General features: G+C 40.8%; 1 protein-coding gene across 7 annotated transcripts in view; it reads left to right on the forward strand.

Moving 5' to 3' along the window:
* Positions 1-15,059, forward strand: part of LOC127444013 (LIM domain only protein 7-like) — a 75,386-nt gene that overhangs the window by 43,335 nt on the left and 16,992 nt on the right. For all 7 annotated transcript variants that reach the window (XM_051703139.1, XM_051703143.1, XM_051703141.1 and 4 more), the window contains 2 exons: positions 410-435; positions 592-699. In XM_051703139.1, coding sequence (XP_051559099.1) covers positions 410-435; positions 592-699 — 134 coding nt within the window. The remainder of the gene's footprint in view (positions 1-409; positions 436-591; positions 700-15,059) is intronic.

Raw genomic sequence — 15,059 nt, forward strand, 5'->3', positions numbered from 1 at the left:
TTAAACCAATCAGCCTGAAGTGGTTATCTGTCTATTCTTGTCTATTCAAACTGTCACAGTATTAAAAACATACAGGTTTTTTCTAAATACTACAGAGTACACTTCTCCTGAGAAGCTTTTTGCACTCTCAGCCTGTTCTCTCTTGCATTTTGTTTAAAGCTTGCATACTAGCATGCAAGTATGAATGTGTTGAGCGCTCACTTGGTCATGGTGGCTTTGGTTACAGTTTAATGTCATATGAGCAGGGAAGGTGTGTGTGTGTGTGTGTGTGTGTGTGTGTGTGTGTGTGTTTGTGCGTGTCCACTGAAAAACATGAGCAGATAAACAGGTTACAGTCTTACAGAAATTCACTACTATGTGTGCATTATTCTAATGGATTATCTCTGTGTTCACCTCTTATGTTTGCTAGGAGGCTCAGAGTCTGACATCTCTGATGTAAGTATATTATTGCATAAAGCATTGAATGTTGTACTGCAAAGGTTTCAAAACTCTTGAATTTTAAATCACCACTATCACAAATAATTCGTCTTTAACAATTGATTTCATGATCATTCATTCATATTATCATATATTTTCTTTTACTGGTAACAGCTGCAGGTTCCTTCCATCAGTGCCTCCTCCTCTCGCTGGTCATGGGATCATGAAGAGGAGAGGAGGCGGCAGGAGAAATGGCAGATGGAGCAAGAGCTCCTCCTGCAGGTACCACCAAAGCACAATCCTTTCTTTACCATAACAGTGTTTATCATACATTTGAACAACATGCATGGAGCATTGAATATACATTGGCAAGAATATGTATGAGAATCCTTTGGAATTACCGGCATTTATGTATAAATTTGTCTTTGTATTTTGTGTTTGTATTAGGTTTGAACATCATCTAAGTTACAATAATGAACAAACACAAACCGTTTTAACTAATAACACAAATTATTGTATTGTTCTTGTACATATTAAATACATTTAAACATTCAAAGTGTAGGTTGGAAAAAGTATGCGAACCCCTTGGCTAATGATGTCAACAAAAGCTCAGAGTCAGGAATTGGCAAACCTGGCATCCAGTTAATTAATTTAGATTGTAGGTGTGGGTTAGAGCTATGTAGACTTATAAAAAGCACTCAAACATTTTGAGTTTGCTATTCACAAGAAGCATCTGTTGATGTGGCCCATGCCTCGTAAAAAAGAGATTTCAGAGAATTGTTGCTGTGCATAAAGCTGGAAAGTGTTACAGAGTTATCTTGATGAGCTTAGATATTCAGCTGTCCACAAATAGAAAAAATTGTCCATAAATGGAGTTGATTTAGTACTGTGGCTGCTCTCCCTAGAAGTGGCCGTCCAGCAAAGATGACTCAAAGGGCACACTGCAAAATGCTCAATAAGGTAAAAAAGAACCCTAGAATGACAGCTAAAGACTTGAAGGAATCATTAAAACTGGTTAACATCTCTGTTCATGAGTCTACTATATTGAAAACATTAAACAGGCATGGTGTGCATGGCAGGACATCACGAAGGAAGCTGCTGCTTTCCTACAAAAACATTACTGCATGCCTGAAGTTTGCCAAAGACCACCTTGACGCTCCACAACGCTACTGTGAAAATGTTTTTTGGACTGATGAAGCTATGGTTGAATTGTTCGGGAAAAAACATGCAGCACTACGTATGGCATAAAAAGGGCACAGCATACCAGTATGAAAAGATCATCCCAACGGTGAAGTACGGTGGAGGGAGCATCATGATTTGGGGCTGCTTTACTGCTTCAGGGACTGGACTGCTATCAAGATTTCCTACAGGATAAATCCGGTTGGCTGTGTGCTAGCTGAAGCTCAGTAGAAGTTGAGTGGTGCATCAGGACGATGACCCTAAACATCAAAGTAAATCCACCACAGAATTGCTTCAAAAAAAGAAAATCTACCTTTTGGAGTAGCCCAGTCAGAGACCAGACATTAACCCAATAGAGATGTGATGGAATGACCAGAGGAGAGCCATTCACACCAGACATGCTAAGAATATGGCTGAGCTGAGCAGTTCTGTAAGGAAGAATGGTCCAAAATTCCTTGTGAATGTTGTGCAGGTCTAATCCGCAGCTACCGGAAAATCTTGGTTGAGGTTATTGCTGCCAAAGGAGGATTGATCAAATTATTCCAAGGGTTCACTTTTTCCACAGCTCTGTGAATGTTTAATGGGATGTGTTCAAAGACATCAAATATATAATTGTGTGTTGTTAGCTTAAGCACATCAGGGCTCGTCATTAATGCTTGTCCAGGACAAGTGGATGTTTAAAGGGGCAAGTGAAAGAAAATTTTCCTTGTCCGACTGGACAAGTAGCCTGATTAAAACATCAATAACAAAAAAAATAGCTGGCTATATTTGTGATATAGCAAAGGCCTGTGTCATTTAATACAAAATGAGCATGAAATTTGGCAAAGGATTGCGCACAGTTTTTGCCCGCTTTCTATTGTTATATTAGAATCAGCGTGACCAATCAGTGCTACATCTTTTCTCGCAGCATTCCACGGCTCAATGAACACGTGTGGAGTGTAGAGTGAGTGCGCAGTAAGCAGCGGGCTATCGCATTTTTGCTGAACTTCAACCTGTTAATTTGTAATGATGTCATTACACTTACAGTGCATCTGGAAAGTATTCACAGCGCTTCACTTTTTCCATATTTTGTTATGTTACAGCCTTTTTCCAAAATGGATTAAATTAATTATTTTCCTCAAAATTCTACAAACAATACCCCATAATGACAACATGAAAGAAGTCTGTTTGAAATCTTTGCAAATTTATTAAAAAAAAAAAAAACGAAAAAAAGAAATCACATGTACATAAGTATTCACAGCCTTTGCCATGACACTCAAAATTGAGCTCAGGTGCATCCTGTTTCCACTGATCATCCTTGAGATGTTTCTACAACTTTATTGGAGTCCACCTGTGGTAAATTCTGTTGATTGGATATGATTTGGAAAGGCACACACCTGTCTATATAAGGTCCTACAGTTAACAGTGCATGTCAGAGCACAAACCAAGCCATGAAGTCCAAGGAATTGTCTGTAGACCTCCGAGACTGGATTGTATCGAGACACAGATCTGGGGAAGGGTACAGAAAAATTTCTGCAGCATTGAAGGTCCCAATGAGCACAGTGGCCTCACATCATCTGTAAATGGAAGAAGTTTGGAACCACCAGGACTGTTCCTAGAGCTGGCCGCCTGGCCAAACTGAGCGATCGGGGGAGAAAGGCCTTAGTCAGGGAGGTGACCAAGAACCCGATGGTCACTCTGACAGAGCTCCAGCATTTCTCTGTGGAGAGAGGAGAACCTTCCAGAAGAACAACCATCTCTGCAGCACTCCACCAATCAAGCCTGTATGGTAGAGTGGCCAGACGGAAGCCACTCCTCAGTAAAAGGCACATGACAGCCCGCCTGGAGTTTGCCAAAAGGCACCTGAAGGACTCTCGGACCATGAGAAACAAAATTCTCTGGTCTGATGAAATAAAGATTGAACTCTTTGGCCTGAATGGCAAGCGTCATGTCTGGAGGAAACCAGGCACTGCTCATCACCTGGCCAATACAATCCCTACAGTGAAGCATGGTGGTGGCAACATCATGCTGTGGGGATGTTTTTCAGCGGCAGGAACTGGGAGACTAGTCAGGATCGAGGGAAAGATGAATGCAGCAATGTACAGAGACAACCTTGATGAAAATCTGCTCCAGAGCACTCTGGACCTCAGACTGGGGTGAAGGTTCATCTGCAATGACCCTAAGCACACAGCCAAGATAACAAAGGAGTGGCTCCGGGACAACTCTGTGAATGTCCTTGAGTGGCCCAGCCAGAGCCCAGACTTGAATCTCTGGAAAGATCTGAAAATGGCTGTGCACCGACGCTCCCCGTCCAACCTGATGGAGCTTGAGAGGTCCTGCAAAGAAGAATGGGAGAAACTGCCCAAAAATAGGTGTGCCAAGCTTGTAGCATCATACTCAAAAGACTTGAGGCTGTAATTGGTGCCAAAGGTGCTTCAACAAAGTATTGAGCAAAGGCTATGAATACTTATATACATGTGATTTTTGTTTTTTTATTATTTATTTATTTATTTTATTTTTATTTATTTTTTTTATAAATTTGCAAAGATTTCAAACAAACTTCTTTCACTTTGTCATTATGGGGTATTGTTTGTAGAATTTTGAGGAAAATAATTAATTTAATCCATTTTGGAATAAGGCTGTAACATAACAAAATGTGGAAAAAGTGAAGCGCTGTGAATACTTTCCGGATGCACTGTATATAAAAAGAGCAATTTCTGCAAACAAGTGACGCAATTAAGCTCCTGTTTTTGAACAACAAAGCAGACTATAGTGATATGTGTGACATTGGAGTGATCTGATTTTTCCGTCACATCATGCGGCTCATATTACAGCACCTATCACTAGAGGTAGACATAGCAAAAAAATACTTTGTGAACCACTGAACTAAGCTGCTGGGTGAAGAGAAACACTTAAAACAGACAACTTCATCCTTAAAAACCTGTTACATCTCTCATCTCAGTCCCTCTAGAGCTCCATCTGACATACAGGCATTTTTTCTTCCTTTTGAATAATATAAGTAGGCCTATGTACTGGTTTACATTAATATAAATAATATTAATAATATACATACATCTTTAAAACATCATCCTATTATCTATCTTATATGATTTATTTCAGCTTTTATTTCTTTCATCACATTCCCAGTGGGTCAGAAATTGACATACAATTTGGTAGCATTGACTTTAAATTGTTTAACTTGGGTCAAATGTTTTGGGAGCCGTCCACAAGCTTCTCAAAATAACTTGCTGGAATTTTGGAATTTTGGCCCATTCCTCCAGACAGAACTGGTGTAACCTGAGTCAGGTTTGTTGGCCTCCTTGCTCGCACATGCTTTTTCAGTTCTGTCCACACATTTTCTGTCAGACTGAGGTCAGGGCTTTGTGATGGTCAGTCCAGTACCTTGACTTTGTTATCCTTAAGCCATTTTGCCACTACTTTGGTGGTATTCTTGGGGTCATTGTCCATTTGGAAGACCCAATTGCGACCGAGCTTTCTTCATGGCTGATGTCTTGATGTTGCTTCAAAATATATATATATATATATATATATATATATACACACACATCACACATGATTTTCCTTCCTCATGATGCCATCTATTTTGTGAAGTGCATCAGTCCCTCCTGCAGCAAAGCAACCCCACAACATGATACTGCCACCCTCATGCTTCACGGTTGGGATGGTGTTCTTAGGCTTGCAAGCCTCACCCTTTTTCCTCCAAACATAACGATGGTCATCAGACCAGAGGAAATTTCTCCAAAAAGTAAGCTCTTTGTCCCCATGAGCACTTGCAAACTGTAGTCTGGCTTTTTTATGGCCATTTTGGAGCAGTGGCTTCTTCCTTGCTGAGCAGCCTTTCAGATTATTTCGATATAGGACTCGTTTTACTGTGGATATAGATACTTGTCTACCTGTTTCCTCCAGCTTTTTCCCAAGGTCCTTTGCTGTTGTTCTGGGATTGACTTGCACTTTTCGCACAACTACGTTCATCTCTAGGAGACAGAATGTGTCTCCTTCCTGAGCAGTTTGATGGCTGCGTGGACCAATGGTGAAAATTAGTTTTCCGATTAACATTTTTTGTTGATTCAACCTTTAAATATATACATAGCAGAACACACACATACAGAATCAATATACAACACCCCAGTGGTCACACAACCATAGACACACAACAATAATAAATTAATTAATAAAAAAAAAAATAAAATAAAACAATCACACACATAAAACCCCTACACCTCTCCACTGTCCCTCCACGAGAGCCCTCCAAAAAAGACCGATATCTGCCCCACTTCTTCGCAAACATGTCCAGACTCCCCAGTCTTCTGGATACCCCCTCCTCAAGAGCTGCCACTCTGGCCATCTCTGAACACCACTCCTGAAAAGGGGGCGCTCCAGCCGACATCCAACTCCTCAAAGTGATCTGTCTGGTGATCATAACACTAGATAGGACCCAGTTTTTCATGTGCTTATTCTCCAAATTAATGACTGCCCCATCTCCCAAGATACAGAGTCTGGGGCAAAATAAAATTTGAGAGGCCAAAACCTCGCACATAAAACTCTGAATCCTCATCCAAAATTCCTGCATCTTAACACATCCCCAGAAGACATGGTTTGTGTCTCCATCTTCTAATTGACATTGCCAGCAGGTGGGTGTGTCTTTAAGACCAAGCCTATGCAATCTAGAGGGGGTCCAATAGACTCTATGTAAAATCTTAAATTGCATGAGGCGAACCCTTGCGTCTCTGGATGCAGATTTGACATTTTTTAGAATCCTAGCCCACTCTCCCTCCTCCAAAACCAAATTTAGATCTTTCTCCCATAATCTCTTAAGAGAAGTTGAAGTTCTGTCTCCCAGACTCTGAATTAGTAGGGAGTAATACACCGATGCCTCAATTACCTTTTCCAAAAGCAGTAATCACCTCTCCCAGAGTGTCTGCCGCTTTAGGAGGGCGTAAACCACTCCCAAAAATGGTACAGAGCAGGTGGTGCAGCTGTAAATACTTACAGAACTGAGATCTAGGAATCCCAAAAAGTTGAACCAAATTTTTAAAGGATCTCAACACTCCATTCTCATACAGGTCACTGAGTGTAGTAACCCCCCTCCCAATCCACTCTGACCAGCAAAAAGGGGACTTGTTGATGCATAGTTTGGGGTTCAGCCATATGCTCGAGGCAACATTTAAAAAAATGTCAGAATTAAACAGTCTGGACACGTTAGTTCATACCGAGATCAAGTGCGAGATAACGGGATGTAACTTAGCTTCTCCGATTAATTTGATAGGCTCTGCAGTGGCGAAATGGGGGCAAGAACTTCCTGTTCTATACAGAACCAGGGAGGGGCTCTCTCAGGTGGAAGTGACCAATGAGCCAAATGTCTGAGACCGAATGCATAATAATAATAAAATAAAATCTAGGGTAGGCCTAGCCCACCTTTGTTAATCGGCCTATGCAACTTATTGAAATGTAATTTGGGACGCTTACCATTCTAAATGAAGGACTTTGCTATGCTATCAAATTGCTTGAAATAAGAGAGGGGGACATCTACAGGGAGAGACTGCAGTAAGTAATTGAATTTTGGAATACAATTAATTTTAATAACATTAACCTTCCCAATCGTAGATAAATGTAATGAAGCCCACCTGCCCACATCGCTCAAACCATTTTATTAAGGGGTCAAAATTAACTAACTAAATCACACAAATTTGCTGGAAATAAAATACCCAAATACTTAATGCCCTGTTTGGGCCACTGGAAAGCACCCGGCTGGAAAGCTGTTTCTGGGCAGTACACTGTCAGAGCCAAAGCTTCGGATTTAGACCAATTGACTCTATATCCTGAAAACTTAGAAAAGGAATTCATAATTCTGTGGAGGCAAGGCATAGATCTACTGGGGTCAGAGACAAATAATAAAATATCATCTGCATAAAGCAAGAGTTTATGCACCATACCTCCCGCCACCACCCCTGGAAAATCACCCTCCTTTCTTATCACGGTTGCTAATGGTTCCAGGGCAAGACAGAACAATAATGGGGAAAGAGGGCAACCCTGCTGGGTGCCCCTATCCAAAGTAAAATAATCTGAAATTAGTCCATTTGTTTGTACTGCCGCTACTGGGTGTCTATAAAGTAACTTAATTCATCCAATAAACGTACTCCTGAACCCGTATATTTCCAAAACCTTAAAAAGATAATCCCATTCTACCATATCAAACGCCTTTTCGCCGTCAAGTGAGATGGCAGCGACTTGTTCATTCGCTACTGACCACATGATATTGATGAGACACCTAATGTTATCAGAAGAGCTACAGCCCCGAATAAACCCCACCTGATCTATATGTATAAGTGATGTCATAATTTAATCGATTAGCCAGAATTTTTGACAAAATTTTTACATCTAACTGGATCAGGGAAATTGGATGGTAACTTTTACACTCACTTGGATCTTTGTCCTTTTTAAAAATCAGACTAATCCAGGCTTGTGTCATGGTTGGCAGAAGCTTTCCATTCTTTAATGATTCAGTATAAACTTCTAACAAAAGTGGATCCAGTTCTGTAGCATAAGATTTGAAAAACTCCATCAGGCCCCGGAGCCTTGCCTGTAGGTAAGGCCTTAATAACCTCGCCAAGCTCCTCCAAGTTTATCTCAGAATCAAGAGAATTTTTTTGCTCAGTCATCAGTTTAGGGAGATCTAATGGTTCCACAAAGTTTCTAATATCTTCATCAGTAGACGAAGACGTGGAACTATAGAGATCAAAGTAGAATTCTTTAAAAGCATTATTAATATCAATGGCCGAGGTAAATATTTCACCACCAGCAATATCACTGAGGGAATGGTAGAAAAAGACTCTCTCTGCTTTATATATCTAGCCAAAATATATCTTGCCCTGAATAACCAAAACTCCACTTTCCGCGACAAAATAGTATTATCTGTATTTCAATCGAGTCAATTCTCTGAGGCCATCAGATGACAAACGGCACTTCAGCTCTGCTTCGGCATTTTTTATATTTCCTTCCAACTCCACGAGTTCTCGTGCTTTGGATTTTTTGATGAATGAGGCATACTGTATGATCCGACCCCTAAGAACTGCCTTAAGTGCCTCCCAAGCCACACCCACGGTGGATACTGAGGACCAATTGGTCTCCATATAAACACTGATTTCAGCCTTTAGCATTTGTTGGAAATCAGGATTTTGCAAAAGGGACACATTAAGGCGCCAACTATATGATTTATTTTTCTCCGTATGTGGCACCACCTCTAAACTCACCAGGGCGTGATCTGAGACTAAGATGTTTCCAATTGAGCAATCAACAACAGATGAAATGAGGGACTTGGATATCACAAAAAAAAAAATCTATTCTAGAATAAATGTTATGGACTGATGGAAAAAAGTGTATAGTCCCTACCAGATGGGTTCAAAAGTCTCCAAATATCTGTAAGACCAAGAATTTTACACATCCTGTGAAGCGTCAAGGTTGCTCTAGGGGGCTTACACACTTTTGCTTCATTGTGATCAAGGACTGAGTCCATCAAAAGATTAAAGTCTCCTCCCAGTATTATATCATGAGGGGTGCCAGCGGTTTGCAACATCCCTTCAAGATCTATAAAGAAAGCTCTGATCATCAGCGTTAGGCGCATAAACATTAGCCAAAATCAACCTTTGCCCTTGAATTTCAGCTAAAACAATAATGACTCTTCCTAATTTATCTTTAATCTGTTTGAGAAATTTGAGTTGTAAATGTTTATTTACCAATATAATTACTCCCTTGCTCTTACTTGAGCCAACACTAAAGAAAACATGTCCACTCCATATCTTCCCAAATTTTTCAGCTACCTGCGGGGAAAGATGCGTTTCTTAAGAAATATGATATAGTGTTTCTTTACGTTTAAGAAAAGTAATAACCTTCCTTCTTTTAATGGGGTTCCCCAACCCATTCACATTCCATGTGGAGAGAGATAGTACACTCATATTAACAAGTGACATATTGATATAATAAAAATAAAAAAACTGTGTGTCAAAAACAAAATTATACAGACCACATTCCCCATTAGTGAAACAATTAAATCCCGAACTTCCCCCCCCGAACAAAACAAACAGAAAAAAGAAAAACGTGCGCATTAACCCCGCACACGAAAGCACCAACCGGCGACAATCCCTCTAAACTCAAAAGGTCCACGAACGCCCACGAGCCCCCACGACAACTTTGCCATTGGATTGCTCAATTTTGCCTCACAAATTTGTGAAGCAAAATTACATAACAGAAAATACTTTGTAAAATAACCCCCAGCCAAAAGGAAGAATGAACACAGAACATGTAGATTAATTCACAGAACTGTTTTAAAGGTGTGATAGAAAACCGATCAGTTTCACAGATAGACGAACAAATGTTCAGTGAGCCAGCTGTTATGAGTTCAGCGGATGACGTAGTCATTCCAGTGTCCCATAAACGGCACAAGTTCCAGCCGCTAGGCGGAGCCAACACAAAAAGAAACAAAACCGACATCCCGGTTCCCCGGATGGTCAAGTCAATTCACTCGGAGGCCGCATAAAAGTATATACCATGACTTACTCAATCCGTCAACTTTATAAAAGACATCCTTTGTGTAAGCATGTAGATATTTTGCGGTCATCTGTATTGTCCACTCTCAAACTGGCTGGGAACTTCAATGCAAAAGTAATCTTTCATCAATGCAAAAACTTCAAGTAAAGTGTTATTCATGCTAGGCAGAGCCAACGCAAAAAGAAACCAAAATGGCGCCCAGCTTCCTCAAAAGCCAGAGTAAGTACAGCAAGTCAGACCCACTCATATGAGAAACATCCAATGGTTTACTCACCCATTGATTAAATAAAAGACATTGCCTGATTGGGGCATGTAAATACTTTGCGACCGTTCTTCATTTCTATTCTCAGTTTGGCCGGAAACAATAGAGCAAACGAGATCTTTCGCCAATGTAAGAGTTTCTTGCATTCCTTGAACCGATCGCGTTTCTCTCGTCGAACTCGCAAAGTCCGGGAACAAGAAAATATTATGATTCCTCCAAGAAAGCTTCCCTTTGCTCCTCGCCTGGTGCAACACGAGATCTTTATCGGATGACCTCAGAAATGTGGCCAGAATCGATCGGGGCATGTCTTTCTCAGCAGATCTGTGAGCTGGGACTCTGTGAGCTCGCTCGATTTCCAGCTTGTGGACTGTTATGTCGAGCAGACTCGGGAAGAGCTCGTCTAGGAATTTCACCATATCTCTGCCCTCCTCATGCTCAGGAATTCCAACAATTCTGACGTTATTCCTGCAGTTTCTATTCTTAAGATCTTCAAGCTTTTCGAGAATATGTTCCAGATCAACTTTGGTCACTGGCGGATTAGCGGTTAATTCCCTCTCCAAAGACTCCAAATAATCGAGTTGTTTCTCAGCATCCGACACTCTTGTAACTAACTCGGAGAATTTTATTTCCATCGCCGTAATCGATCAACGTATTACAGCGAGATCCTCCAAGTCAGCAAGAACCTTCGTCAACATCACCGACATGTTGGACAACTGGCGCTGGATCTCTTCTCCCGCCGCGCCATCCAAATTGAGTCCCCGGTCTGTAGGTCTGTCTGGGCTTTCATCCTGAACACGTAAGTGTCTTTTAATGTCTCCAGAGCCCGATGATTTTGACTTCTTTGCCATGTTTTACCTCGGAGAGCAAATGTGTAACTGGGTGTATCGAATTTCAACAAATTATAACATGAGAATAATAAAAAATTTAGTAAAGTGCGCAGAGCTCATCGTTCACACGTCTGCTGCTTGCATGGTGTCACGTGACCTCCTGAAAAATAGTTTTAATGACTTCAACCTAAGTGTATGTAAACTTCTGACTTCAACTGTGTGTATAGATATATATATATATATATATATACATACATACATACACACACACACACACACACACCATGGGTCTGTTGAATACTTGATTCTGATTGGTTGACAGACGTTCTAATGTGTGCAGTTATTTTTTAAATAAATGCATGGCTATGAATTAATTCCAGTAGTTCTTGACCGCATAACTGTTCCATATCACACAGCCGTACATGCTACAATAGGAAAATAACTAATTAAAACAAAGACAGTGGTCAAGTACATCGGATAAGAATGACAAAGTCTATAATATCCTGAATTTATTTCAATTTCTGTTGAAAAGCGCCCTTGTGCTCTCTCTCTCTCTCTTTCACTCACACCCACAACATCACTGACACTTACATGCACACCCGTGCTCGCACACACAAGTCGCAACCAACAAACAGAGCCGCACCCCCGTGACTTGATCAATACAATAGTTTTTATGTTATCCATAATATCATTTTATATCTGTGGAAAGAACCCTTACGCTCCCCCTCACTCTCTCACACACATACAGTCTCGCACACGGACACGCACACATACTCGCAACTCATGAGCATCAATCAGAGCTGGCATGTCAGCACACCACTGCATCTTAGTGTGGCTGTAAACAGTTGTTTAACAATGGAAAAGGTATATACAAGAATGGCAACATAACCATGCTGCTGCAGAGAAGTGTGCTTAAACTCGCATGAAACTTACGGCGATTTGAAGCTATGTTACTTCTGACAAGAGCTGCAGCAAACAGGTAATTCCCACACGTGATCTCTCTCCGTTTCTCTCTCGCACGTTTGTGGGCACACACACCCGCAAACACACAAATACCTTGTTACTTCAGTAGGTGCTCCAGTAAAGCAGTGCAAGCACTGCAATCCTACGTTGCTAGTTTTAAAGTGATGTTTTCGAACAAGCAATGGAGGCTCTGGCTGTATCAAAACAAGACCCTGCATCTGTGGTAATGTGCAGTTTAATTTCAATAAATAAAGCATTCCCAAATCAAATAAAGAAATATATAAATTAAATAGAATGAGTAGAATAATTAAATAGAAATGGGAATGAATAAATAAACCCTAAAAGTCTACTTGTTCACAGTCTTTTACATTTCATGCCGATAAAATACAAATAGAACGAATAAATAAATATTGTTGGCTTACTTGTTCACAGGCTTTTTTTTTTATTTATAACTGCAGATAATAGAAAAATACAACAAATAAATCAATGAATAAATATTGATACTTGTTCACAGGCTTCTCTCTCAGATTCTCTCTTTCTCTCGCTCACACACACTCGCATACAAAAGCGCACACGCACTACTTCAATGCTGAAAACCAGCACACCCTCCGTTGCTAGTTCTAAAGTGACGTTTTCGAACTAGCTGTATCAAAGCTAGATGCTGAATCTGTGGCGAAAGAAAGTAGTTCCTCACACGAGTGTTTTAGGGACAAATAAAACAGAAAATGTCTTGATAAAACTCTGAACAATGTCTTAAGGTGTGGTAAGGTGTTGTAACCATGGTATAAGGGGAATAATTGACTCCTGCCCATTGAATTATTGAAAAATAATGCACACCCGAGGTGGTAATGCACCTCGAATGTGCATTATTTTTCAATAACTCAATGGGCAGGAGTCAATTATTCCACTTATAACATGGTTACCACACCTTAATACATCGTTCAGGGTTTTATCAAGACTTTCTCTGAATTTCGACCCTAAAACGTAGTGGAACTACTTTCATCTACCACGGATTCAGCATCTAGCTCTGATACAGCTCAAGCCTTTGTTGCTTGTTCGAAAGCATCACTTAAGAACTAGCAACAGAGGATTGCGAGGCTTGCACTGCTTTACTGGAGCACTTACTGTAGTAACAAGTTTGTGCATGTGTATGTGTGAGTTTGTGTGCGAGTTTGTTTTTGAGGGATCGAAAGAGAGAAGCTCAGATACTGAGAGAGATCGCCTGTGGGATTACCTTTATTTGTTGCAGCTCTCGTCAGAAGTCAAATTGCTTAATCACCAAGATGCAAGTTTAAGCACTTCTCGGCAGCAGCAAGTGTCACCATATTTCCGTTGTAAAACTTAACAACTGTTTTCAACCCTACTGAGATGCAGGTGTGCGCTGACATGACTGCTCTTTTTCGCTCGTGTGTGCGTAATGCGTATATGTATGTGTGTTCACGTGTGTGAGAGCTTAAGAGAGGGGGAGGGGGGAGCATGAGGGTGTTTCCCACAGATATTTCAGATAATATAGAAGTTTTATTGATCAGGTGTATCTAGCTCCTGATACAGCTCAAGCCTCAAGCACACACGCGTACACACACAATACACACACTACCTTGTTACTCCAGTGCCGAAAAGTAGCGCATCCTCCGTTGCTAATTCTAAAGGGACATTTTCAGACTAGCAACGAAGGATGTGTTGCTTTTCGACATTGGAGTAACGAAGCATTGGAGTAACGGTAGTGTGTTTGTTTTTGTGTGTGTGTGCGCATGCGTGCGTGTGCGAGAGAGAGGGGTAGCGTGGTGCTTTCTATTATAGCTATGTGAGGCTAATTAGGGTGAAATACATTGAAACATAAGTTTCACATATTAAAAGTTATTTCGGATAATAGAAACCATTGTATTGATCAAGTTGCGGGGGGTGCGGCTTTATTTGTTGGTCATGACACGAGTCTCAGTGTGTGTGTGCGTGTTTATGTATGTGTGAGCGTTTGTAAGTGCGGGGGAGACTAGGGAGCTTTTCAACCAAAATTGAAATAAATGTAGGATATTATAGACATTGTTCGATGTTCTTAACCAATTTACTTTAACCAGTGTCTTTGTTTATATGGTTATTTTGCTGTGGTTGCATGTAGGGCTCTTTGAAATAACTGAAATAATTTGGTGAAGTGATATGGAACCGTTAAGTGGTCAAGACCTGGAAATACTTCATAGCCGTGTGTTTACTTGGAAAAATAATTGCACACCTTAGAACGTCTGTCAACCAATCAGTATCGAGCAGAAAATCCCAGGTGATCGGCAGTTACAGAAATACTGAAACCAGCCCGTCTGGCACCAACAATCATGCCATACTCCAGATCACTGAGATCACATTTTTCCCCATTCTAATGGTTGATGTGAACATTAACTGAAGAACCTGATCCATATCTGCATGAATTTATGCACTGCACTGCTGCCACATGATTGGCTGATTTGATAGTCACTTGGATGGATCGCATGGGTGCCAGACGGGCTGGTTTGAGTATTTCTGTAACTGCTGATCTCCTGGGATTTTCACACACAACAGTCTCTAGAATTTACTCAGAACGGTGCCAAAAAACAAAACAAAACAAAAAAAAAAACATCCAGTGAGCGGTAGTTCTGTGGATGGAAATGTCTTGTTAAAGAGAGAGGTCAACAGAGAATGGCCAGACTGGTTTGAACTGACAAAGTCTACGGTAACTCGGATAACCTCTCTGTACAATTGTGGTGAGAAGAATAGCATCTCAGAATGCTATTCTGAGACGCGGGTTGGCACTACACAATATTAGGCAGGTGGTTTTAATGTTGTGGCTGATCGGTGTATGCTGGGCCCTTTTTGGCTGCTTTTCCTTTTCTATTCAGTCC

The sequence above is a fragment of the Myxocyprinus asiaticus genome, chromosome 7 (assembly GCF_019703515.2).
Source record: "Myxocyprinus asiaticus isolate MX2 ecotype Aquarium Trade chromosome 7, UBuf_Myxa_2, whole genome shotgun sequence".
Taxonomy (NCBI): Eukaryota; Metazoa; Chordata; class Actinopteri; order Cypriniformes; family Catostomidae; genus Myxocyprinus; species Myxocyprinus asiaticus.